This window comes from Centruroides vittatus, unplaced genomic scaffold (genome assembly GCF_030686945.1).
Source record: "Centruroides vittatus isolate TY-2023 unplaced genomic scaffold, ASM3068694v2 scaffold_1015, whole genome shotgun sequence".
In the NCBI taxonomy this organism is placed as follows: Eukaryota; Metazoa; Arthropoda; class Arachnida; order Scorpiones; family Buthidae; genus Centruroides; species Centruroides vittatus.
In genome coordinates, this window is record NW_027122666.1 from 5,794,450 (window position 1) to 5,819,282 (window position 24,833).

The 24,833-nt window shown below is 32.6% G+C and overlaps 1 protein-coding gene across 2 annotated transcripts; it reads right to left on the minus strand.

The window, feature by feature from the left end:
* Window positions 1–1,953: 1,953 nt before the first annotated feature.
* Window positions 1,954–24,142, minus strand: LOC136986382 (arylsulfatase B-like). 2 transcript variants are annotated; one of them, XM_067283908.1, is made up of 10 exons: window positions 24,137–24,142; window positions 14,807–15,011; window positions 14,529–14,688; window positions 14,280–14,392; window positions 9,485–9,619; window positions 9,258–9,380; window positions 5,434–5,560; window positions 5,026–5,319; window positions 3,957–4,402; window positions 1,954–2,142 (listed from the first exon to the last, which is right to left on the minus strand). In XM_067283908.1, the coding sequence occupies exons 2-10, from the start codon at window positions 14,909–14,911 to the stop codon at window positions 1,957–1,959; spliced, it is 1,689 nt and encodes a 562-aa protein (XP_067140009.1). In that variant the 5' UTR covers window positions 14,912–15,011; window positions 24,137–24,142; the 3' UTR covers window positions 1,954–1,956. The 2 variants fall into 2 exon arrangements, with proteins under 2 accessions (XP_067140009.1, XP_067140008.1); XM_067283907.1 differs by lacking the exon at window positions 24,137–24,142 and adding an exon at window positions 21,996–22,076.
* Between the last annotated feature and the right edge of the window lie 691 nt (window positions 24,143–24,833).

Genomic DNA, 24,833 nt, shown 5'->3' on the forward strand with positions numbered 1-24,833 from the left:
TTCTCTGTTTTCTAAAATGCGACTGCGATTAACGAAAATACAGTACGTTGTACGACGAGCAATTTCACTCCGAAACGTCAACGACGATCTTTAACAAGTTAGCGATCGTCGTGCTTAGCGTATATTTCATCTTACTTGCAAAGCATCATGGCAGCTGGTTTTGTTCATCGAGAACTGTCTTAAGCTGGGAAATTGATATACAGTCAAACCTGTTTTTATGCGGTGGATAGGGACCGCATAAAAAACGCATTAAAAAAATCGCACGAAACTTCACGAGTGGCTATAAAAAATAGTTTTCGCAACACAATTTAAAAAATATTTTTATGCGGTCACTAGGGACCGCATAAAAAAGTCTCGCATAGAAAATAACTCAAAACCGTACGAAATAGAATTTATTGACAACAGATGTCAGCACTTGACTGCATTGTCTCATCGATCGTCTGTTTTACATATTTTTGTCCAGGTGGTGTTTTGTTGACTTAAAAAATAAATTATTTCATTTTTCGCGTATTCATGCAATAATATTACTATAATAAGTTTATTTAGCTATAATAAGTCAACGTGAGACATGACAAATCGCACGAGACTAGTCGCAGACTATACCGCACAAAAAAAGACTGCATAAAAACAGGTTTGACTGTATTTAATTCACATTTTATGCGTCGCGGGCCGCAAAATATATGAATGAGGCTTGAGGACTGCAGGTTGCTCATCCCTGCTCTAGACCATCAGTGACGCGCAATTACTGACTGATTGCCTCTGGAAGTCGGCTTCTTACAGAAACACAGCTTCCCTGTCATCAAATGTCACGGCACGCCACTGGGTAGAAAGTATCTTTTTATTGCAGTAAGGAATTTGATTTGTAGTAGATCTAGGATCTAATACAAATCAAATAAACTGTTATAAGCTTTCATGGGTAAACCAGGAGATTTATACATCTACCAGTATTTTGTTGTTACTGATGTGTCTAAACCTCATGGATAAGAAAACAATTCGCTACTCAACACGTAGTCATAGACCCGCTTTAGACCACGAGAAATCGCAGAATTATAAATTATGGGATAGAACACGATCCAAATGATGTAAATTATCGTATACATTGTTTCCCATTATATGAAAACATCGTTCTCTATTTCTCGTATGTATGTGCGGTTTTATTTAATTTTTATACATCGTGTGTAGAAAAATAATAATGTTTGCATACTGCCTTCTTGATAAACCGCAATAATTCAGAGAAATTTTGACGTAAATGAGATATAATTGCACAAATCCAGAATTGCATCTTATTAAATCGAACGTGGTCTTGCGCATTTTTTAGGTTAAGCCTCAAAGAGGGTAAACAAAATCGTGCTCCACATACCATAGCATCCATACATACAGGAGAAAAAAACCCGTATTTTTTGCATTTCTCGACGTTTCAAGGTGTTCTGAGTCGAAAAATCTGTGGGGATCATTTTTTTGACCGATCGCCAGACTTTTCCTCTGTTATACATAATAAGAGCAGGAAAAGTAAAAATTAGAATCCATGACTTCGTTTTCAATATACGAAGGTATTAATTAAAGTGACAACGTCCGTGCTCTCATGCGACTGAGCCTGCCCAACGGAATTTAGACCTAGAGGTCATAAATAAAAACAGCATTGTGTGCGCCTAATAGAAAGTAGGCGCGAAAAACGAACAAAACAAAAACAAATCAATCGCCATCGCTTGCTTTGTTCTTGAATCCCCTCTCCCTGTCGGCAACTGCAAGGATCGCCTCTTCTATGCCCAACAGGTGCAGGGGTCTCTTTCTGGCGCTGCCTCAATTCTATCGCGATACGACAAAGTCGCGCGATGTCCTAGTAGTACCATAGGGACGAGTGTCAAAAATGATAAATTTTTTAAAACTTCAAATGTATATTAACTATCGATTACATACTCATAATATTATTATTATTATTATTTACATTTTATATTTTTAATGATTAAAATAATTAGTCAACATTCTTTCAAAATCATAATTATTGTAACTTATAGTGTCTGCCCAGTTTGTCCAGGTGAATCCATGAAGAGCAGGATCAGCATTCGGATCGATACTTTGATTAACCGGAGGAACTTCGCTTTTTTTCCAAAAATTCAATCGCTTCAGCATATATTTCAAAACCTAAAGACAAACGTTTATTTTAAGTTGACGTAAAAATATTTAAATAAGTGATTTAATCTGTATATAATCTATATATCAAAATCAATTCTTGTTGGTTTGTTCTTTATTCTTAAACCGATTGGACCAAAGTTAATATGAGTATGATTTAGACCCCGAAATCGACACTAAGCTATATATTACCCAAAAGTATTGGGATAATATATAGATTCCGCAGACTTTATATGTAACACTATCTGATGGCAGAAATGATAAATTCTAATTGTTGGTTCGCTTGTCGACACCTGCCGAGTGGCGTAAATGCCTGCCTAAAGGCATCATCACTGGGAAACACGTTAAAACGTTGTCCCTTTAGATTAGGGTCCGTCTATTGGGAGACAGATCTGTAGAGAATTTTGCTAAACAACTTTTGCGTCTCGGTGATGGCAAATTCACTGACGATCCGGATACTAATTCGATAACATTTACTATTTAAACCACAAATGGATATACGACAGAGCAATATTGGCTTCTAAAAAACAAATGTGTTGCTGAATGTACTGTACGTACTGGTGGAGTTTTAAAATTCCTTGGGACCAGGTGGTCTACCACTACATAACCTATAGCTACAGAGGTTTCAAATCGACGTCACGAGTGACGTCATGAGCATGCACAATTGTCCGGCGTTATCTTTGTGGTTTACGTTTTGTTTGTGTTTATGCGCGCTTTTGCTGTAGTTCTTGCGTTATTTATTCGTCGTGAATATCACTATGGTGAATTGTCGTGTGATGCTAGTTCACTCAAGAACAAAGGAACGTCATTTTTAAAAATTCCCGGCATTATTTGTCATCGAGGACCTCAAACTGAGGACTTTTCACGATGAAGGCAATTTGCATGGCTCTCGAGAATTGACCAGAAAAATTTCAATACGGATAAAGTGAATATCAATACAAGGAGTTTGTCAAACATCATTTCAGGTAAACAATAAATGAGATTACTAGTTATTAACAAATAATTAGATAAACTTTTGCATGAGTATCATAAAATGTGTACAAGCCGGTTGCATAAATCCTTTTGTTAATACCGACAAAATAAACTTAAAATCTGCTGCTGTTAAAATTATTTAATTTGAATAGATAATGATTGTTTTCTAACTTTACTTTTCACCTTTCAGTCTGTTTTCTTAGTCTCTGCTTGTAATAAATATACAATATAGTTAATATTAAAGTGTTAAGGAAAGTAAATCGCTTAGCAGATGAAGAATTAGAAATGAATTGTCAACCAATTGTCTTTCTAGTCGAATTAACATAAATAAAAGCGCGTGTATTTTTTAAAAATAAAAGACTAGATCTAATTTTCAAAAGATAAAAATGGCAACGTTGTATATAACTTTACTCATTAGTTAAGCAATTACGTATTATATTTTTAATTATGATTTGTCGCTTCTTTTTAATCTATATAATTAAGAGAATTTGCGTGTTTTACGTGTTACGTGTTACTTATTTACGTGTTAGATACGTGAGGATAAGTGAAAAACTCTGCATGGCCAATCTGATAGTGAGGCGCAAACTCTCGACTATGTCAGTGTTGAGCGGTTTTAGCTACTTTTTCACTTGTGGGCAGCATGTTAATAATTAATTCCCCAACTCCCCAAAAAGTTTTCATAAGACTTTTCACTCCCGGCTATGTGAAGCCATCCCTCACCATCTCGCCGTCCCATTGGGGGCCTTGTCCGAGTGTAGAGAAAATAACTTCTTAGTGTCCAGGAGCGGAATTTTTTTTTTAAATCAGTAAGTTCAACTTATTACTTTTGTGAATTATAAAATAATTTTTCTTACCTTTGGTTGTAAATTTGCAATATTTTCTAGTTCGCAAGGATCTTCTGATATATCAAATAAACATGGTGCTAAATTAGGATCACAATTACTGTTGTTCCTTTTCTGGTAAGAAAAACAACTATCTTGCAATCCGACGAAAAACTTGTCAGTGTTACAGAGTAATCCTTCCTTTTCAAGAACTTTCCAAGAATATGAGGAGCGAAGTAGCGTTTTGTAACAGGAAGAAAAATAATTTTTCTCTCTCCCGGAAGGTCCATACCATGCATTGTATTTTCCATCAAGATTTGATCCATTTACCAATTTATAATTTTGGTATCGAAGAGCCGAAGCACCGTCGATTGGATCGATATTATGAAGAATTTCTTTCCGAGATGTCGGTTTGCCACGAACTAAAGTCTCCCATTGATTTATTCCATAAATATCCTTTAAGTCTTTAACATTACCACCTTAAATAAAAAGTAAAGCTTAATTAAAATGTTGATAGAGACAGGATTTCGCACCGATAATTTTGTATAAATAGTCGTATTCAGTTTTCAATAACTCTTCTCTACACAACACTTCACTAAGAAAAATCTCTATTGTAATTGCTTTAGTTTAAAGAAAAATCAACTTTTTTGTTTTTATACTGTCCACGTAGACCTTGTTTATAAATAGGGCTTATTATACTGCTGTAGTTTCGAATTAGCAAAGTGAGGACGTCTTAGTCAAAAATAAATCAAAAATATTATTTTCACCTGTACACTCTGGAGTTTCGGACCTGTAGGCTTTTTGACAAGACTTCCTCTCTTTGCTAATTTGAAACTACAGCAGTATAATAAGTCTTATAAAAGTATAATATAAAAACAAAACTGAAATATTAAGGACATTGAGGCACAAAGGATTAATAATTATGATATTAATCTAAATTATGAAATAATGACTAGCAATACGCTCAGGAGTCAGCTACTAACACGAGGCATCGCCAAACTCTTCCCGCTACTTTTCGCGAGTCATCGAATCGTTTGATGTAACTACAGTAATACAGGACACAATATTAGTTAGATAAATAATAATAAGTAACTCAGAATACCAGCAGCATGATAAAGTGTAGGTAGCCAATCAGTTATGTGCATTAAGTTTCTTTCAATCCTCGGTTGTTTCTTGAACAATTTACTCCATACAATTCCAACTCCTCTCACTCCTCCTTCCCATAGAGTTCCTTTATTTCCTCTTAAAGGCCAATTTGAGCCAACTCCGCCTCTATAACCAGCACCTTCTCCACCATTATCCGTAGAAAGCACAAAAATAGTATTATCTAACATAGAATTATCTTGTAAGGCCTTAAAGATTTGTCCAACTGATTTATCGAATTCTGAAACTACCGCTAAAATAATAAAAATCGGTAATATAATTTTTAAAAATCCGTTATATATCAATATTTTAATTATTTTAACTTAATCTCCTAAATAACATTTCTTTTTCAATTTAATATATTTACCAGCAAACGTTCTTCTTTGTTTGTCCTCTATACATGAAAATTTTAAGACTTCACTTTGTGGTGCTTGAAATAGATCATATGGATTTCCACTGTGCACAGCATTAGGTGTTAGATACAGAAATAATGGCTAAAAATATATACATTTATGTATTTGATAATTGTTAATAATTGGAAACTGTGTAATATTTTCAACTAAAATGAAGATTCTCGAGCTAATCCTACTACTACTATTAATCTCCGGAATTGAACGAATCCAGGGCCGTTGCAGATAACACCAGCGAAGAGTGGTAGACCACCAATAAATCGTCTAAAGTAATCAACTAACAACGCAATATCATCGGAATTAGAGACAAACCTTATCACGGACTATACTTAATAAGAAGAACAGGGTTACCAACTCATACAGGTGAGAAATCTAATTTAAACCCTTCGATAGAGCTAACTACGGAAACAACAGACATTTCAACTACAGACCTATGGTTGAAAATTGTAGAACTTAATACTGCATGTAATGAAAGAATGGAGAAACAATTTTCATTTATCCGAGAAGAAATTAATGTAGTTCATAGTGAAATAATTAATTTTAAAAAACAATTGCAATTTATTAACGAAAGAAATGAAAAAAATGAATTAGAACTAACCAAATTACGTAATGATAAAGAACTAATGCAATTTAAGATAGATACTTTGAATAATGCAATAAGTAACAATAAATTAATGATATGTGACTATGCAAATAAATTAACGGATGTAAATCATAAAGAATTATTGAGTTTCTTGACGCATTCTCTAAAGATTACATGCAATGAAAATGAAGACAAAAAATCTATCTATAATATATCTAATTCTAAAATTAATATTAAATGTTTAACTCTGAAATCGGAACAACTGAGAAATAATATTTTAATGACATTTAATAGACTGAAACAAAATAAGTTACTGGGAGAATGGCAACATGTAAATATGGGAGCTGATTTAGTTAAAAACTCACGTAATAGAAGAAAATCACTATTACCATATTATATTGATTTAAAAAAACGAGGAGTTCAACTCAAATTACGAGATGATTATCTGCTGATAAATCCGCAAAAAAATACGTACAGTTTTATGCAAAATCAATTAGTATACGCTGATGATTTTTTAGAATATACCCTACAAGAATATTTAACAAATCAGAGACCATAATAAAAACAAAAGAAAATAATGAAACAAATAAGAATGGAAACCAGGGAAACGTACAACTAAAAATAACAAACTGGAACTGTCAAGGATTAATAAGGAAAACTACTAGTAACGACTTCTTATACTTATTAAGAAACACTGATATACTGGATATTACAGAAACCTGGATGACCTCTCCAATCGAAGATTTAATTAAAAATAATAAAGAATACAAAATTATATCGACAATAGCACAAAAAAAACCAGACGGCCCAGAACGTCCATATGGAGGGCTAGCTTGATACTAAAAAGAAATATTGGAGAAATAAAATTTATTCAGAAAACCACTAATTATGTAACAGTATTATTAAAAATCACTAATCCAGATATAAAGTTTCTAGAAAATAAATTGATGATAATCATGCTAGTCTACGTACCACCGGAACTCTAAACGATATTTTTTTTAAATTTTGAAAATTGGAAAAATATTTCCCCATGTGTTCTAATGATAGGAGATTTGAACGCTCGAATTGCACAAAATATGGACTTGGAATATAGGGGACCGAATATGCTAATTCGGAACACACGAGAGTCTAAGGATAAAAAACATAAATTAGGAATCCAATTACTAGATTATACTTACCAACTACAGTTATATATATTGAATGGAAGAATAAAAAACGACTATCCGTCAGAAATAACTTGTATAACTAATTCTGGATGTTCAGTAATCGATTTAACAATATGCTCTGAATTATTGGCAGATCTATGTACGGATATACAAGTTTTAAACTGTGACTTATCAGATCATTTTCCTGTAAGAACTTCTATCGAAGTGGCGAAAAATCAAGCTTACAAGAATAAACCCGTACGTTACCAAGTACTTATTATAACTATCAACAATATCAATTACAAATTAGTGAAAGAATTAAATACGTACTAAGCAGTGGACTAGAAGATGGAATCGACAAATATTTACAATTGGAAAATTCAATAAAACAATTTATAAAAGTACGTAAAATAAACAATACAAAATCTCATATAGACCTATTTAAAAAGGCTTGGTTCGACTTCGACTGTTATATTTTAAAAATTAAGAACAACAAAGCCTTATCACTATTCAGAAAATTCTATACAAACGATTCATTTAATCACTACAAAAAACTAAAATCTATATATTTTAATTTACTAAAATCCAAAAACATAAAATATTTTTAAAAATTACAACAGCAGCTGATTATGAATAAAAATAACGATCTTTTTGGACAACCTAAATACGAGCCTAACCCCCTAATTGTAACTTTAAAATCCGTGCAAAATTTACGGGCGCTGGAGGGAAAAAAAAAAAAAAAAGAGTAATATGTTAGAACATATTCGATTTTCAAATTTAAACAGATTAATTCGGTTTTTCTCGACTTTTCTTCTTTAGAACATTCGATGAAAATCGAACGATATAATCAGAACACGTCGTGAAAATCGAACAATATTAGAACATTGAATTTTCAAATTCGACCTTTCTTTAGAAATATTTAGTTTGTTGATGAAATTACTCTTTTTCTTCTGTGACTATAACGTAATAATCTTAATCTTCGCTATCATTACTTTTTCCCGAGCAACGCCGGACCTATCTGCTAGTAATGTATAAACCAGTGTTTCTCAAACTTTTTGGACTGTGACCCCCCTTCTGCACTTAAAAATTTCAAAGGACCCCCGAAGAATGAGTATGTGTCAAAAAACATCCCGGAGGGAGGGGGTTAGGCTCGTATTTAAATATTTATATTCTTTTTATTATTTATATGTGAAATTTATTTAAGTAAAAATTATTTTATATAGTTTTTATTTCTATTATTTATAAACATGAATCCATAGTAAATTTATAAAATATTTGAAAAAAAATTGATCTAGAATCAATTTTTCAGCGACCCCCCAAATATTTTTCACGACCCCCACTTTGAGAATCACTGGTATAAACTATATTTGTAAACTTAAAGCTATTTATAATACTAACTCCCTGTAACAAGGTTTTTCCTTACTGCAAATAAAGATTGATTGATTGATTAATCTTATATTTTACAAAATATTACGTATTTAATAACTTAAAATACAGGCCTACAACCAACGAGCTAGAATATACTACATAGAGTGGCTGTGAACATGGTTATAACGCTCTTGGTGGCAACGACAGGTACTATTGACCGCCATCTTTCTTTAAGTCAAAACATTGAAATCTATACCACTTGTGGGGCAGGATTGTAACTTTAAAATCCATTTGTCTCATCTAAATCTAGTTTGTTTTGTTTGTCTCTAGGTAGTTCGATAAGTGATATAAATTTAGATTGTTTCATCTCGAATTTAGCAATTTTTAGATTTTATTCAATTATTATAAAGAAAGTAAGATCAGAGTTCAAAGTGTTAAGTGAAGTACTTAACCCTCTATATAACAATATTTTTATAATTAAATGCGAACCAGATCTTGAAGGACTTTACTCCCAGCCATATGATTGTTTATTTATAATGTACTCAGGTCAGTGTGATCCGTATCATACTCAGTAAGTTGTGATTTTAAAGGAAAATGGCGGATTGTATTCAATTTTCTTCCAGCATGACGTCGCTACAGTCACTCTATGTAGTATATTCTAGCTCGTTGCCTACAACTGAAAAACCTTTTCTTTATCGTGATTTTTAATAATATTGATTGCTCGATCTGTAAATAAATGAGTTGCATAAATTCCTTTATATTCTCTGGCTACTCTTTCGTTATCTCTTAACACATCTCCCCAGCCATACTAAAACAAAATAAAAACAAAATACAGTTAAGTTGATAACAATCTCCTCTTTATAATAATATATTTAGATTTGTAACTGTGGAATTATACTTGATAAGAATTACTTTTAAAGTAGAATTTTCAAAACTTGCATACGTAGTGTAGTCGTAATAATCCATTAGTCCTGTCCAAAATCCAAAAAACGAATCGAATCCTCGTTCTGTTGGAATATATTTTTTCTTGAAAAACCCTAAATGCCACTGAAATGTAATTTTCGATATATATATATATATATATATATATATATAATCAGTTTATGAAATATAAATACAGGATGGTTGTAATTAAAGTTGCTCTACTCAGATCTGTATAGAGCCCGTTCTCGTTGACGTATTTTGATGAAACTTGGTTTATACGTTATACGGACCATGGGGAAAATGAAAATGCAAAAAAAAATATTTAGTTCAAATTTCTACCACTAGGTGAAAAAATGGCGCATGAAAAACAAGAAATACAAATGGAAACACACAAAAAGTTTTTATTTACACATTTGTTCAATGTGCAATCCATTTGCGTCAATCAGGTGTTCAAAACGCCTTACAGCATGTTTAACAGTAGCCCGATAGAGTGGCCGGATGGCCGAGCGGTCAAGGTTAGCAGCCTGCTGCCCTGGGGGACCCGGGATCGAATCCGGACGGGTCGAAAAATCCCCAGGAATTTTTCGGGGGTGGTCCGTCCGGATATGTCGGTCCCCGTCCCTCACCACCCGGCCGCCCCATTGTGGGCCTGGCCGAACCCATAATGGGCTTGCTATAAGAGGCCTTCTTAGTGCCCACTGGGCGGAAAAGAGTTACAAAAAAAAAAAAAAAAAAAAAAAAAAAGTAGCCCGATAGATTTGTCGAGGAATTGCAGCAACATGGCGTGTTATGCTTGTTTTCAATTCAGGTAGAGTCCGTATGCTTCCTCTATAGACACAATCTTTCAGATATCCCAACAACCAAAAGTCACAGGGATTCAAGTCATGAGAATGAGGAGGCCAGGCATTGGGAAAACTCGAAATTACCGGATTGTCTCCAAATTTGTCCTGAAACAGTTCGTTCACTTGTCAGGTAATATGGGTGTTGCCCTATCTTGCATTAAGACAGTAGTCTCTAAACATCCTCATTCTTGTAAAGCAGGAATTACGTGATGCAGTAGAAGTTTGCAGTAACTGGTATCCGTCACAGAACACTTTTTAGGGCCTTGTGGTGTGATCTCCCCAGAGAAATAGGGGCCAAGAATGAAGTCAGAAGTGAAACCACACCAGACGGACATGTAAGCAGACTGCAGAGACTGTTTATAAACATCAGGTCTTATAGTACTCCATATGCGACAGTTCTGAGTATTTACTGCTCCGTCTAGGATGAAATGCGCCTCGTCTGATTGTTCCATGGCCATGCGTTGTCAACGGCTATTCTGGCCAAAAACCGGTAAGCAAACTCTGTGCGTTGTTCTGGATCTTAAGGGTGCAGCTTTTGCAACATCTGGATCTTGTACGGATTCCACAGTAAAATGGATTACATAATTTTTGGAACCGTAGACCATCGAAGAGACAAATCACGTGACACCGCTCGAGCACTTACCGAAGAATGTTGGGAAGCGTTTGCTCTGTCAATCACAGCAACGGCGACTTGCTCCAGTTTCATTTGAAATCCTTTTCTGGCCTCTTCCTGGCAATACACCCAACTCTCCAGTCTCTTCAAATCTGTCAATCATCTTTCTCAACCCATACCCCGACATAGGCCCTATTCACAAGCCTTTCAAGTGTCGATGTTAGCGCAGTTCAGCCAAACCATTACTGCAGTTCTGATAAAACAACTTTACCAGTAAAGCTCGATCTTTCTTCTGTAAAGGCATGATAAAGAACGGCATCGACTACTGGCTTTTTAAAAGGTTCCTAATTTCCATAATATCTACTGCATGCGCCATTTTTTCACCTAGTGGTAGAAATTTGAACTGAATATTTATTTTGCATTTTCCTTTTCCCCATGGCCCATATAAGGTATATACCAAGTTTCATCAAAATATGTCAACGAGAATGAGGTCTGAGTAGAGAAACTTTAACACCCCGTATGTCAATAACAGTTAATTTTTTAATATTTATTATTTTCATTATAAAAAATAAAATGAATACCTGTATATCATATATTTGCGTAAAGCGACATTCAATTTGTGAGGTCGATCTTGCCGCATTCTTGAAGAATTTGCAGGTGTCGGATAACCTGAGACTGGCTAAGCTAACACGATCTCACTTATTTGCACGAAATAGAAAATAATGTCAAACTGCGGAATGTTGTAGGCTATCTGTTGGTTATATATTTGAAGTGGTAATTGCAGTCATAAGGTCGCGATAAAACAGTGAATTAATCAGAGAGACAGGTAAAAGAAACTGTTCCCAAAGGGCTGACTTTTGTAAACCATTGATGGCATGCTGAAGATCCAATTGAAGATCAGTTTCGTTCGAAGATGTACAAAATTGAGGTTTGTGAAATGGTCCCTAAGAAGTAGGCCTAACGTAAATCCTCCAATAGACACTTGGGCGCCTATAAATGCCGGCTATTTAGTTTAAACTGCTAAATAAACGCTGGGTGTCGTTGAATTCCTTGTTAAGAATGTTCAGCGCAATAGACATCCGGGTGTCTATTAGAAAATATACGTTAACTTAAAAAGAAAATTTTTGGACAAAGAGGTCAACAGTGCACTATTAATATAGTGATTTTTCAATCTAGTTCGCTCCAGTTTCAATCTGGTTCCCTCTGAATCGATGGATAACGGCGGCGGCCGTTATCCTTCGATTCAGGTTTCTTTCTCGTCTATTCTTTTACTTCCAACTCCTTTAACCTTCCTACACTTGAACAACATGGTTGTTCAAGTGTAGGAAGATACTTAAAACCGTTTAGTAAAATCTGGTTGTAAAACCAGAAACTACTTTAAGTTTAGTCTAGGTATAATTTTGTGATCTTATCTAGGTGGTAGGTTATAGAGAGTGGATAGCTATGACTTGGATACTGAAAATCTTTATTTCTATTTCATCGAAAATAGCGCCCTACTGATAATTAGCTAGAAATGCGTAGGATCAATTTGAGCTTGGAAACGCGTTTCAATATTTTCTAAAGATACAGTAAATACGGCAAGTACTTTAACAACATTTTTACAATAGTTCTTTTTAACAGAATGTCTGGGTCCTGTAATGCCGAAAGCAGGATAAAGCTCAAAAAATCTTTCTAAAACTGTAATGGAGCGTAAATACATAGGTCGAATTTTGTAGTTTTAACATGCAAGAATATTATAAAAGGTTAAAAACAGCAAGTGATTTCATGACTACAATATTATGATTTGAAAACCGACGTGTCATATTTAATTTTTTTCGTTTTTTAATTTACAAGAGTGCTTTTTTTTACTGGCTGACTAATTCAAAAAGAAAGATTATGAAATTATAGATTTCGAATTTTGTCAAAACTCGTTTTAACTTATTTATTACGGTTAATTATTAGATAGTATTGTTTAAAAGGAGAAACAAAATGCTATAGGTCATATTGTGACATTGTTATATTGCTATTGAATAATAATTTATGCTGTTGTCTTTGCTGAATAACAAGTAAATAAAAGAAAAATCTATGAAATCATTTTCAACTTAAAATTAATAATTGAATGGCTGGGTGAAAAAAGTAGTAAGCTATACAAATATATATATTTTATAATATAATCGAGATTGGTTGATTATAATAATAATCAACCAATAATAATAATAAGCGCAGAGCCTAAACGGTTAGGAGTTGAAAGTTGAAATTTAGTACACAGTTAGGGTACCTCATGAGAACGTATACTAAGAAGGGATTTTTCGATATTCCCTTCCCCGGGGGGAGAGAAAGTTAAAGATTACCCTGAAAAACTCGGCTTCTACTGTACTATTTTAGATGCGTTTTTGCGGGAAATCGAACATACTTTTAGACCCATCTAAAATTCTCTAATTAGCCTCGGAAGAGGGGGAATCTACTTCTTGCACCCGGTGAAAACGGATAAGATCGGCTATAATCTAATAATCTTAATCTTTGCTATCATTACTTTTTGCCCGAGCAACGCCGGGCTCATCTGCTACTAGTACGTACACACACACACACACACGTGATATATATATATATATATATATTATTTAAGCCGTTAAACAAATTCTAAAATTAATATGTTTGATAACAAAAAGACAGCTTATATATTTAGGTCTATATATACAGCAACGTGACACGTAGATGGTTTTCCGAAGAGAGGATGAGACATTTTAAGTGAAACTAACTCCTATTTAAGTGTTACAAACGTGAAGAAAACATAGAAAACTCTACGTGGCTATCTCGTTGGTCAGGCGCCAACCCATGACAAACTACCAGTGTTCAGTGGTTTTATCCACTCGATCATTGGTGGATTCAGTTTATAGCACAACTATTATGAAACATATTGATTTTAGGATTTGTTTAACGATTTAAATATAATATTTCTTAAATTTGTCTTTGTGAAGTTTATTCCTTTTTGCATCCAAACCATTCAATTAACTTACATATGTTTTAAATATTAAAAAAGTATAATTTTTTAAACAATTTTTTCGTTTTTTAAGGGAATTATCATTTGTAATTAAAAACAGTTTGATTGAGTAAAATAATTAATTAAAATCGTAACATCAAAATTTAACTCTTTTTGTAGAATTTAAATTGACATTTACAAATTTAATAAATTTTAAATGAATTTATGGGTAAGTAAATTTTACTTATTTTCAAAGCATAAAATATAAATAGACTATAATTTTTATTAAACGCCCTGTACGCATCTTAAATGGCAGTTAATAAGGTAAAAAATATTTTCATGCATGTTAGAATACACATTGAAACGAACCTTTCCAACTCCATGACTTTGATAGCCGAATTGTTTCAAATATTGAGGTAGAATTTTCACATCTGTTGATAATCCAGCTGGTTGGGCTTCCCGTAGTACGAAATGCTGAAGACCTAAAGTATTTTTATATCAATAATTTTATTCATTAAAACTATAGTAAAAATCTTGAAATATTTATAAACTTTAACAATAAAGACTTTTTGATATGTTTAAATATTGATAATTGAAACATAATTCTCTAGACTTTACCTAAATGTATTGGATGTTTTCCAGTAAGTAACGCAGCTCTTGAAGGAGTGCATAAGTGTTGAGTATAATAATTTTCTAAGACTATTGAATTGGCAGCTAAAACATCAATATTTGGTGTCGGTATTTGTAAAGAGCCGTGAAAACTTGCGTCGTTCCATCCCTATTCATAATATTGTGGTTGTATTATTATTAGAAAGTATAATAATAATAATAAAATTCAAAAGTTTTTAGTCGATATAATTAATTTTTAATTAATACTATATAAATGAAATATTTACAAGATCGTCGGCGAGATAAACGATGATGTGAGGTGGTTTTCCTTGGATGTAAGAGAGATGACCAAGTAGAACTATACAGAAATTCCATTTCATTTTGAATAGCATTGGTAGCCAAAGATTTAATAGTTCACCTTCGAATGAATGCGAGTCTACTTGTTTCTGATACTTTCGGTTGATAAGATACAAAATTTTCCTCCTTGTCGCTCTAGTTTAAATACATAATTGTTTTAATGCTATTATAAAATAAAAATTTGTTCTTGTACAATATTTTTAAACAAATTAAATAGGTTTCGTATATTTGGGTTATAATTTTTCGTCTACAGCATTACTTTAAAAAAAAGAAGAAAAAAAAGCACGTCCTTTTCATCAAAACAAGTCTGAAAAAGAAAATAATATCCCATTATTTAAATTTCGCTTTGACTACGAATCTATTATTAATCCTTCTAAAAAAAGCAGACTAAATTATATAATAGATTAACTATATATATCATAGATTAAAAGAAAAAACGCGATAAAAATTAATTTCCATAGATAATGTTGGCAGAATTTGCAAATAAATTATAGCGGTTAATAAACGGGCATTTAAATAATAAGTACGTACTATCAATTTAATTTCTTATTTAAGCCTAATATTGACCAGTCCCTGAAGTTTACGAAAACTTATAACAAAATAAAAAGAAAAGAAGAAAGACGATTAAATACCATATATGAAATGTGCGGAATATAAAGTACATTCCACTGAAAATCTGCAGAAGTTCGAATTTGGCATGAATTAGAAATATTAAGAGTTATGGGCGAAAAAGAGAGAGTTGGAGGCTTAATATCTAAATCTAGCAGTAAAAAACAATGCACAGGCCCTTGACTATTTCAAGCTGACATGGCAAAACAAAATCCAGAATTTGAATAATGTCATTTCTTGAGCTGTAACACCAGGATCATTAACAATACACGTGGATTATATGAAGGTTCAGGTCAAGCAATATGAGTTGACTGAATAGAGGTAATTAAAAAGAAAAAATCTTGGCTTGTATCCTATAATTTGTTTTTCCTTCAATGTCTGTTGTTTATAAATTATAACGTTACTTAAATCTGTTCTGCATAAAAGCATTTTTTTTTCCACAACCAATAATTTTTAAAGGATCAACAGAAATTTATCCAAAATCTTTAAGTAATAGTGCCGATTCCTGGGAATATTGTCTGTTATCTTAAATCTTAAAATGTCCGGCTTTGTGTTAAAGTGTCTGACCTACAAGAGGTAATTGGAAAAATTGTGTGTTTATAAAGAAATGTAAAATGTGTAAAGTGGACTTTAAATCAAATCAGAACACTAACGTAAATGTTTGTTTTGAGAAAAAGCCAGATTATTGCAGTGGAAGAGTTTTTTAATTAATATTTTACATTGTATGAATTATTTTAAAATATAAAAAGTGTGAAAAAGTTTACGCTTTTTTTATGTTTCTTATTGTTAAAATAATTTCTATACGTGTAATAAAGTATCAAGTTTTTCTTCAAAAAATTTTCCTCCAGTATATTATAGAGTTCTATGACATAGTTTTAATTATAAGAACATTATAAATTTTACAATTACTGGTACGGGTACATAATTATAAGTTTTAAATGTTTGTTATAAGGTTATTACCTCTAAGAGGTAATAACCTCAATAATACCAAGTAAATTAATATAATTTTTACTTTTCCGGCTTTATATATAGGATAACAGAGGAAAAGTATGGCGATCGATTAAAAAAAATGGCCTCCCAAGATTTTTACATTTTTGGACTCAGTGCACTTTGAAATATCGAGAAATGCAAAAATTCGGGATTTTCCTGTATATATAGGTGTCTAGGTATGTGTAGGTGTGCTTTTTGAGGGTTTAGGCTTTTCTCTACTCTAAGAGTACTAAAGGGTCAGAGACTCTTGTGTTGTCGATTAGAAGAAGTAGAAGGTGTCCGAAGTTGGGCTCATAAAATGTCCCTAGAAGGGCTTATAAGAAAATAACCTAATTTCTTGTGAGGGATCAAAATATTACCTGTGTTTTGTTGTGTTTTATACTTTATTCTGCATGTTATGTATTATATTTCTGCTATTTTTTACTTACCATTTTCATATTTTTCAAAGAGAAATTAAGATAAAAAAAGTGTGGAAATCGTGAGACTAACGAACCAGACCTAACTTGTTATACTGGATTACCCAAAACCGCCGAGGAAAAGCAGCAGCATTGGGCAGTCTATTGATAAGGGTTTCCAGCAATTTGGAAAAGTAATTTTGAAAGGACTACTACAACATTCCTAATGGGTGTGAGATAAGTGTATGTCATGATTTGTTCACCCATTTTGAAGCTTAATAATTTCTGTGCCTTTTATCGAAATTTTCTGAAATGTTGCAAGGATGTTTGTGTATTAAGGGGATTCATACTATCAAATTTTGATGGTTAAAGGTCGAGGAAGTGGGGAAATAGAGGGAGATCTCGTATTTGTCATATATTGAGTGGAACGGACCTAATGAATTTTATTCATTATTAGCATTTACAATTTTTTATTTATTTATAAAACTCATCCCTATCCTCAAGATTAAACTTTTTACCATTTCGTAATAGTTAACAATATATAAAGTTTTTAATAAAATATCATAACAGATGGCGCCACACAATTTATGTTCTTTTGCCGGGAAAGTTACGTAACTCGTTGCTGGATTTTTTTTTATTTTTAAAAAGTTTTTTACAAATATCTTTACTTTACTAATAAAATATCGTTTAAAAATGTTAAATTACATTTGATTACATTAAATATAAATCTTTAATATTATTTATATCATGAATATAGTCGTAAATTAAAAAAAGCCAGGGCGCTAACCTGCGCCCCGAGTTCGAATCGCCACACTATGGAGGTGCCATTGTCTAAGGTGTTTTGTATGGGAAAAGCGCGATTTTGTGGCACAATATCTATAAAATGGCTTAAATGAGTCAAGAATGACCTATATATTCGTAATCGGCGCAAAAAAAAAACTGCGTAAGAATTAATTTTCTCGGTTTTTTGGCCTAGATATTCACAAAGTACAAGGGCTTCGCTCTATTTTAAAAAGAAGTATCAGGACGCCGCCCTGATACTTCTTTTTAAAGCCCTGGCACGACTACAACACTGACTCACATGTAATAACCAAACGGTTTTGTAATAAATGTTTTGTTTTTCCTGAAGAACACATTAATACCCATGCTATAGTGTTCACCGGACACTAACATTATTTAAAGTGTCTGCTCGACCATTTTAATACCCGAACACTTAACTCGTTAGACAGGATGCGTCATTTTGGTTTAATAATAATTGGAAAAAAAACTAAACGCAAATTTAGCAATACGGAGTTGTCTTTAACTTTCCACCACATTTCTGAGCAGTTCTGAATCGTTTCCAGTCATAAACAACATATGCAAACTTTTAAACTTCACCAATGTTTTTTAATTAACAACAGTTGTGATGCTGAGTCTTGATTTTATATATATATATACAACTACTTGTTAATGTAATATTTTTTATTAAAATAGATAAATTGGAAAACTCTACATTAGAACTAAATATTTTCGAATTCTTTCTCACGATGAATAAATCTCAAACGTGAATAAATCTCAAAAATAAGTATTGAAAATTCGGTAATGAATCTTATTTAGTTTTTTATGATTTGTTTGTACCAAGTTCCCTAATCTATATTAACAATTAAAGATTTAAAATCCCTACTAAGATTATATGAGGATGATGTCATGCTACTTAATATATTCGAATCAAATATAAGTACTTAAGTTTTACTATTTTATAATTTATACCCCGAATTTTATGAAAGATTGAAAGAATTGTCTTATAAAAAGACTTTTATTTAGACGTTATTTTCTTATTGAAAAAATTATTTGGATTTAGTATTTTATCAATATGTTTAAAGCATTCAATGTTCAAATATTTCGCACAATTAACTCTCAGAATAATCAATTAAATATAATGAATGAAGAAATTCGAAATTCAATAGCTCATTGCTTACCGAACAAATCATCATGACTTGATAACATTCCTAGTGACTAGGCGAATGTAGAGAAAAATACTACGAGTATTTGATAACATTTTAATAACTGGTGGATCCTAGAAGATTGGAAAATATTCCAATTTTTTTTTTTTTTTTTTTTTTAATTGATAAATAGTTATTGGACCTGTTGTTTTAAGCTCAGTATATAAGATTTTTACAAGAATCTTCAACATAAATTAAACAGAGATTATATATATATAGGTATATATAAAAAGGAAAGGTGTCAGTAGTATATCAATAAATCTGCATTCATATTCTACTTTCTATGGTGCAAACTACTTTCTAAACTACCAAAATATTCAGATTCAATATGAATGTCTTAAGAAATGTAATTCCATATGTGAAAGATACAAAACTGTATGACATCTGTTTCTCACTGTACTGAATCAAGTAAAAATTGTATTTTTACTTTTAAAATTGTACTTTATGTAGCATTACAATAGAAAAAATAAAGTTTGCCTTCATCCATGTTAAATTTCCATGATTAGATGAGCTATGGTTTTCACAAGAGAGGATGAGCTATGATTTTCACAATTGTATTGTCATAGATATGTAATAAAATACGAAATACACTATATACAGAAACAAAATATTATGTACAAAACTTGAATACATAATATGTAGCAAATATAACAGTTTTAAATAAAAATATTTAAAAACTAATTTTATTTTCGATTTAATTTATCCACATCCTCATCTGTAATTTGAAATTTTTATCTTATTGAATTTTTCCAATAACCAAATACTGTGTACTTTTTCTTTCTTTATATTTGATATTAGTAATTAAATTTTAAAATTAATTTTATAAGATTTTCCTTGACAAAACGTAGAAAAAAGTGACAAAATTATTTGCAATTAGCAAAACTACAGGGTATACCAACTAAATAGATAAAACAACTTCTTCCAGCCGTAAAGCGACTTGAGCGCCAGATAAGCTCTCTCAGGACAGGGACTCGAGATCACTGCATCATGCAATCCGAAGTAACAAGATCACCCAGAAGGTTGTTAATGGCTGCGATCAGCAGAGTTAACAGTTGTAATAGCAAAGGCGTTTCAATCAGTCGTAGTTTCATCCGCTAAACGATGAATCAGGTATGCGTTGGAACAGCAAGCATCCATCATTGGTCAGTTTCAGCTATCGATAAATAGCGTAAATGAAAGACGTCATAAATGGTTGCGTTCTTTTATTCCTCCGCGTAACTCCGTGCCAGCGGCATCCATTTAAAAATTCCTGCGGAACGCCTTCCTATATTCCGGCCAGAGTGCGAACTGTCGGAGGGCAAAACCGGCTGCTTGTAGCAGTTTACGGTAGAAAGCAACATGGCGTCCTTCATGGCTCAGATAGTTTCGGGGTGCATTATGAGGTTTTACGAATGAAAATTTAGAATTTTTGAAAGCGAAAGTCTGTGCACTCGGTAATGTGTTTTCTCGAATGGTATCGGCATTCTAATTTTTTTCGTAGCTACTTTGAATGCTCTGTCGGCAAGATAATCTATTTTATGGTTAAATTTTACAATTGGAACCCATCTTTTGTTTCTAAAAAAACATATTTTAAATTGTAGATCCCAATCACGATACTATCGATAGTACGGGCGCTGCCATCTTTCTTTCACCGTCGTTCCCAGTGCCGTAACTAGGGCGGTGCCAGCGGTGCCCAGGCACAGGGTGCAGACTCTGGGGGGCGTAGAAATGACCTGGACCAAGCTTTCATATCGTAGTTTTGGGGCGTAGTTACAGAAGCTCGCACCGGGCGCATAAAAGACTAGTTAAGACGCTGGTCGTTCCTAAATGCTTACAGACAGCAGTGCACTCCGCTAATAGCTGAGACGCAGAGCGATCGCTATTAACGTACGCACTCAATGTGACGTCAAAACACCAAACATGTCCCGTAACAGCGCTACTGTAGAGCGTTCAGAAGAAAAATACTCAACAGCTTCGGAACTCTTCAAAAAATTTAACAAACTTGATGTTGCAGGTGTAATTTATAAATTATCTTGTACTTGTCCACAAACGAAGTCTTACGTCGGAGAAACCGGAAGGAAGTTAGAAGTACGTTTAAAAGAGCACGAGGCAGCAATAAGATTAAAAAGAGAAGAATCGCCGTGGTACCTACATTATAAAAATAATTTTTGTAACATAGACAGAAATAATATAAAAATACTTTATAAAGAAGAAATTGTTTAAAACGTAGAATAATAGAACATTTTTGTATAAAAGAATATGTAAATTTAATCAATCTGAATGACGGTATGCAGATAGATGCATGCGGCCGGATGGCCGAGCGGTAAAGGTGACAGCCTACCGCTCTGGGGGACCCGGGATCGAATCCAAACGGGTCGAATAATCCCCAGGAATTTTTCGGGGGGTGGTCCGTTCGGATATGTCGGGCCCCGTTCCTCACCACCCGGTCGCCCTATTGTGGGCTTGGCCGAACCCATAATGGGCCTACTAAAAGAGGCCCTCTTAGTGCCCGCAGGGCGGAAAGAGTTAAAAAAAAAAAAAAAAAAAAAAAAAAAGATAGATGCATGCTGGGAAAACATCATCCAGCATAAAAGGAACGGAGGTTACCAAAACTCAACTACCCACTGATGAGGCGTTGCGAAATGCATTTGGGAAATGGAATTAATAAAATTATGAAAGTATAGCATCTTTTCGTCATTTTTTTGTCTTCTTAACTCACTCGAAGTCGGATTTTAAAGAGTAGCTTTTTACTTGGATTTTAATTTAAAGTTTTTAGAGCTTCGGAACTATTGAGTGTAATCAGTGCCGTAACTAGGGCGGTGCCAGCGGTGCCCAGACACAGGGTGTAGATCCTGGGGGGCGTAGAAATGACCTAGACCAAGTTTTATATCATAGTTTTGGGGCGTAGTTACAGAAGCTCGCACCGGGCGCATAAAAGACTAGTTACGACACTGAGTGTGATGAACGAAGCCAATGGTATTTGATTCTCTCTACTTTTTCATATACAGTATTAGGAATTCTACGTAACTTATGTTACGTAGAAAGGATACACACTTGGGAACGTTAAAATTCATTATCACATAATTTTACTGCACTTAAATATTGGTTTCCATTCTCATATCATTAATTATATTGAATAATCAGTGAATATAGCCTAATATTACCAGTCACATTACTTTCACTTTTCTAAAAACAGTAGGAGACCTAGCTGAAAAGATATAAACATTCTTGCTGCAAACTTTTTGAGTATTCTCTAATGAGAGCTAGAGTATAAAAATATAAAAGGACCGTAACGCCTTAATGTGAGATCACGTGACTTCCAAAATCTGGGTCGCTAATCATTTCTTGTTTTGTCTACTCGAGATAAAGACATACATGTGGTCTGTCCTGCTTGTTCATTTTATGTTACCTTCTCTAATGACTTATGTAATTGCTACTCATATGTGTGTTAAATACAGCCTTATCATTTTAATTCTGTAAAAAACTTTTGACTGCCCATTTATGAGAAAGTCTTCGCCAAATCTTAACAAATACAATAGTGTAAAGCCGTGTAACCCTTTCTAATAATAGTGATCCCTTACATGGACTGATGCTTTAAAAATACCACAGACTTAAAAGGATTTCTCTACTATCAGGTACTCTGTCAATGAGGGTCCTGCTAACATAAAACAGGGAAAAAATCGGAAACTTGGATATGCTCTCGATAAGCAGTTTCTCGTAGAAACTGCTTTTTTATCCAATGATCTGTTAATTAAATGGACTCGACTGTATATTGTTTAATTAAACCATTTAATTATTACTGTTTAAAGCGGTGGTTCTTAACCTTTTTATACTCGCGGCCCACCAAATATTTCATAATTTTTTTGTGAACCCCATTTTTTTAATAATAATTTATATTTGTTAAATTATCTATAATAAATTGATTTTTTTTTATTAAACCCAGTCCCCAATTGATTCGGATTAACGACTCTCTACTAGTAGACAGTCGTTAATCCGAATCAATTGGGACTGGGGTTGTTCAGATTAGTGATTTGTTCGGATTATCGATTATGTACAAAAAAAAATATATTCTGTCCGATGTTCAAATTTTTCTCCGTTGCGTGTCGCTTCGTGTTGAATTTTCGTCGATTTTAAGCCTAACGAAAATTTTTATAATAATAGTCGAGGCTATTGTATTGTTAAAAATTATTTCTTTATTTTGTACAAACAAAATAAATATATTGACGAATATAAAAACTTGAAAATTATAATTTAGAAGTAAATCTAGTATCAAAAACGTTCGATTCAGCACGACACAGTCCGACTGAAAATCGTTCGGATTACCGGCGATTCGGATTTCCGGGGTTCAGATTAACGACTCTCTACTGTATTGCTTTATTTTTTTATATAATAAATGTAAATCATAACTTTTTTATTTCATTATTTATTTAAATAACATTCAAACTTCACAATTAAACGTAAAAACTCATTAATTTTTAACAAAAAATAAAATAAGAAACATGTTGATAAATCGATCCAAAGTCATTATATAGTCCAAAGTCGATGCTAAAACTAAACTAAAACTAAAACACCCACAACTTGTAAAGATTTTGCATATCTTTTGCAAAAATATTTAAATTTTCAAAACCTACTATTTTTCCTGATTATTTTTAAAATTCCAAGCATTAATAGTTTCTTAGAATTAATTTGGAATAAAAGTAAATACTGCAGTGTAAGTAGCATATTTGCATTTATTTCTTCTATACTAACAAAGTTGTATGTAGGAAGAAATAAAAAATAAACAAATAAACTAAATAGGAAAACTTTATCTTTCTTATTTCACTTTTCAATACGATATTCAGTTATACATCAATTTTCTTTTTATTATATTCTGAAGGAAATTTTGCATAATTTGGCGGTCCCCCCGGCAAACGTCTTATGGATCCCCAGGGGACCGCGGCCCTCCTGTTAAGAATCACTGGTTTAAAGGATTTTAAAATCGAAAACTACACCCAAAACTAAACTGTAATTCCCAAATTAAATAATAACAAGTTTTGCCTAGTGAAATGCCGAGACATAAGACAAACGCCTTATAAAGTTCGTCCTAAACAATTCCTCCCCACTTAAAATTTTTACGTTTTACATAATAAAAGTACCTACTAACATCATTAAAAATATATATATAAATTTCACATTTATTTTAAATAAAATATAACATAAAAACGTATTTCACATCTGACACTTACACATAAATAGACATTGAATAAAATAAGCTACTTTCAAATAGTATTATAAATAAAAGAGAAATTTTGTATTACTTTCATACCGTTTCTTTCTTTATTTCATAAGGCGGTTTTGTTACTCTGATTTTCTCCTGTCGTCTTTATTCTATTCTGAAAATTTTCTATACGTTTAATATTCGATAAATGTGTTCAAATTATATACAGCGGTATGTTGTGTTTAGCAGCTGTTATTTTACAGAGAATTGAGTGTAAACCATTAATTTTACAAAATTAAAGCTGTTTTAAAAATTTGAAATATTTAAAATAATTTCGATTGTTTTCGTATATACAGTAATAATTTGAAGATTTTTTTTATTGGTTAAGTTATTAAATAATTCTGTTCTCACTAATAAAAGAGTGTTAACAATTTTTATTTTATCTTTGGTTTTAATTAAAATTGGACAATGATTGTAATATATATTTTTGTCATATACTAATAGATATGATAAATAGTACACTGATGAAATCGCAAAGTAATAATGCATCAACATTTGGTACATTCGCTGATATAACATTATTTAAACGTGTAGAGACGGTAGACAACATAAACGGAAACTTAAAAACATCGAAATGGTTTATCTGAATAATTCTATCATAGAATAGAAAAATATTATAAAAAATTTTAATCAAGATATCTTTCGAATTCAGAATATACTTATTTTCAGTATAGTAATATTGAAAATAAGGGAACGAACCCCTACCTAGGTCGAGAGCCAAGCAAGAGTGGGAAGCTTTCTACCT

Bases quoted from the DNA above. Each gene is read 5' to 3' on its own strand.
- LOC136986382 (XM_067283908.1), bottom strand. From the start codon at position 14,911: ATGCTATTCAAAATGAAATGGAATTTCTGTATAGTTCTACTTGGTCAT. The intron at 9,620-14,279 runs GTTCGTTTCAAT...ATTACATTTCAG, and splicing joins AAAGTCATGGAGTTGGAAAG to TGGCATTTAGGGTTTTTCAA. The intron at 9,381-9,484 runs GTAATTCTTATC...ATTTTGTTTTAG, and splicing joins TTGAAAATTCTACTTTAAAA to TATGGCTGGGGAGATGTGTT.